Source organism: Engraulis encrasicolus, chromosome 7 (assembly GCF_034702125.1).
Source record: "Engraulis encrasicolus isolate BLACKSEA-1 chromosome 7, IST_EnEncr_1.0, whole genome shotgun sequence".
NCBI lineage: Eukaryota > Metazoa > Chordata > Actinopteri > Clupeiformes > Engraulidae > Engraulis > Engraulis encrasicolus.
In genome coordinates, this window is record NC_085863.1 from 6,104,410 (window position 1) to 6,106,909 (window position 2,500).

At 41.2% G+C, this 2,500-nt stretch overlaps 1 protein-coding gene across 1 annotated transcript in view; it reads left to right on the top strand.

Annotated features, from left to right (window-relative positions):
- gbe1a (glucan (1,4-alpha-), branching enzyme 1a) overlaps positions 1–2,500 on the top strand; it is a 142,664-nt gene that overhangs the window by 90,483 nt on the left and 49,681 nt on the right. Inside the window, exons 9-10 of the mRNA XM_063202318.1 lie at positions 5–120; positions 1,705–1,832. Of these exons, the coding sequence (XP_063058388.1) occupies positions 5–120; positions 1,705–1,832 (244 nt within the window). The remainder of the gene's footprint in view (positions 1–4; positions 121–1,704; positions 1,833–2,500) is intronic.

Sequence of the window (2,500 nt, forward strand, 5' to 3'; positions counted from 1 at the left end):
CTAGCTGGGAGGTGTTCCGCTTCCTGATGTCCAACCTGCGCTGGTGGATGGAGGAGTATCGCTTCGACGGCTTCCGATTCGACGGAGTCACCTCCATGCTCTACCACCACCATGGAATAGGTCAGTTGAGCTCATCGATTGGACAATTATTAGATTATAGTGTACTCTGGTTGGGGCAGCTGCTTTTTTGCATTTGATAAATACTCTAATGAAAGCAAACATTTGCTTGATTATTTTGTCAACAGTGTTATGGACAAATACTATGTCATTTCAAACATATATAAAAATACTACAGAGTTGAAACAACATACGTTTGAAAGTGCTTATGTCCCTTAGCAATAATGTTGTCATTAATCTGTGCAACTGATATAGAAAATGTGATTGTTGAGCTTCATAAGTAGGATTTTATGATTCACTGTGATACAGACGGACACATTTTTCATTATAAATCCCTGTAACTTCTGATTTGAATTTAGTCACCCTCCTTACACAAGACTTTCTTCTCCAGAGATAATCCCTAGTGTCTGTTCATAGGATTTTTCCAACACATAAGGGATCAATAGCAAAAATCACTTTCAAAACAGTCAACCGTGTTACTCAACCGTGTTACGGTCAACAGTGCAGGGGAACAAGTTGGCACTTTTTTAGGAGAAAAAACAGAGCAGACAAACCCATCTCCCTAGAACACAAATTATTTTGTTTGTTTGTCTGTCAATATGGAGATAAATTGGCAAAAACATACTCCTCCTCAACTGTCATAGCTAATTGTAACACCATTGACGGTAACACGGCTTGACATTTCAGCCATTATGTATTTGTATGCTTTATCTGTGTTTTTCTACATGTGATTTCTAATTCAGATTCTTATGAATATGTTGATAACACAGTTGACAGGCAATTTTCCCGCTATGAGAACATGAAAAAGAATGGATTAAATTATGGAAGGATGGAGCTCAAAACTTACCAAAAAGTCTTCCCATATCCTGCCAAAAAGGTTATGACATCACGTGATGTTATTCGTATGGCCTAAGACCAAACCATTACTGATTTATGGAGGAGGTTTCAGACCGTGACGCGGTTAACACAGTTTTCGTGGACACACACAAAATGGCAAATTTCATGTATAATGGAAAGGACAGTGGTCTTTCTGACAGTTTTGTCATATTGTGATGATTACTGTGAATCAACATTTGCAATCGTTTTGGGCAAAACAAGTTTCTTTACATGCTAATATGAAGACTGAATCTGACATTTGGAAAACAGGACGGCATGAAAACGCCCAAAACCCGTATTAAATATGTATTCTTACTGAGGGAAATAATGCCATGTCTACACTTTCTGTATTATATGAAAGATAAATGTGTGCTAATGTTCAAAACATCATTGGATGCAGTTAATAGTTAGTGGAATTGGCAAATAAAATCCATGGACTTAAAAGGCACAGCCGAATCATAGAATCACTTACATATCAAATTCAGATACACTACAAATCCATACATAGGTGTCATAGGTGTCAAATTAGGGGGCATTAGAGCTTTCTGACCCCCTGAAGATGAAGGTGGAGAGAAAAAAACATACCACCATAATAATGAGGGGTCATTAGGCTACATATTCTACAATTTTTACAACCCCTTGACCCCCCCAATGTTGAGCTGAAGTTGACGCCTTTGCATACGTTCTGACTGTAGTCTGTCTGTTCTGCAGGCATGTCGTTCTGTGGGAAATACAGTGAATACTTCGGCATGCATGTGGACGAAGACGCCGTGGTGCACCTGATGGTGTCCAATTACATTCTCCACACACTCTACCCAGAATGCATCACTATCGCAGAGGTATGCTACACCACGTGTGTGTGTGTGTGTGTGTGTGTATGTGACGTGTGTGTGTGCGTGCGTGTGTGTGTGCGTGCGTGCGTGCGTGCATGCGTGTTAGTGTGTGCGTGATTGCATGCAAGCGTGTTTGCGTTCGTGTGTGTGTATGCGTGCGTGCCTGCAAGCGTGCGTGTGTGTGCGTGTGTACAGAATGTTTGTGTGTGTGTGTGTCTTTGGGTGTGTGGGATTAATATCCTGGCACGGCACAGCACTTTGTTTGTCTTGTCGAAACCAGGCGGAGGGGCTACAACTGGTTTTTATTAAAAAACGGAAAATTATTGCAAGAATTCAAAATAAACTCAGTCAAGTGATTACTGTGGAGAGGGCTGCAGGTAATAATAATGTGAGTAATAATAATGAGGAAAACATTCCCGCTCATTTATCTGGCAAACAACGTGCGGTGAGATATGGGGTTTAAATTAGCCACCTCAGACGAGGAGTATTTGTGTTGTGCGGTGAGATATGGGGTTTAAATTAGCCACCTCAGACGAGGAGTATTTGTGTTCTTTACAGCAGCGAGAGGTGGGGGGAGATAAGCGCTAGTAAACTGCTCTCTCTCTCTCTCTCTCTCTCTCTCTCTCTCTCTCTCTCACTCTCCCTCTCCTTCACTCTCTCTCTCTTCTCTATCT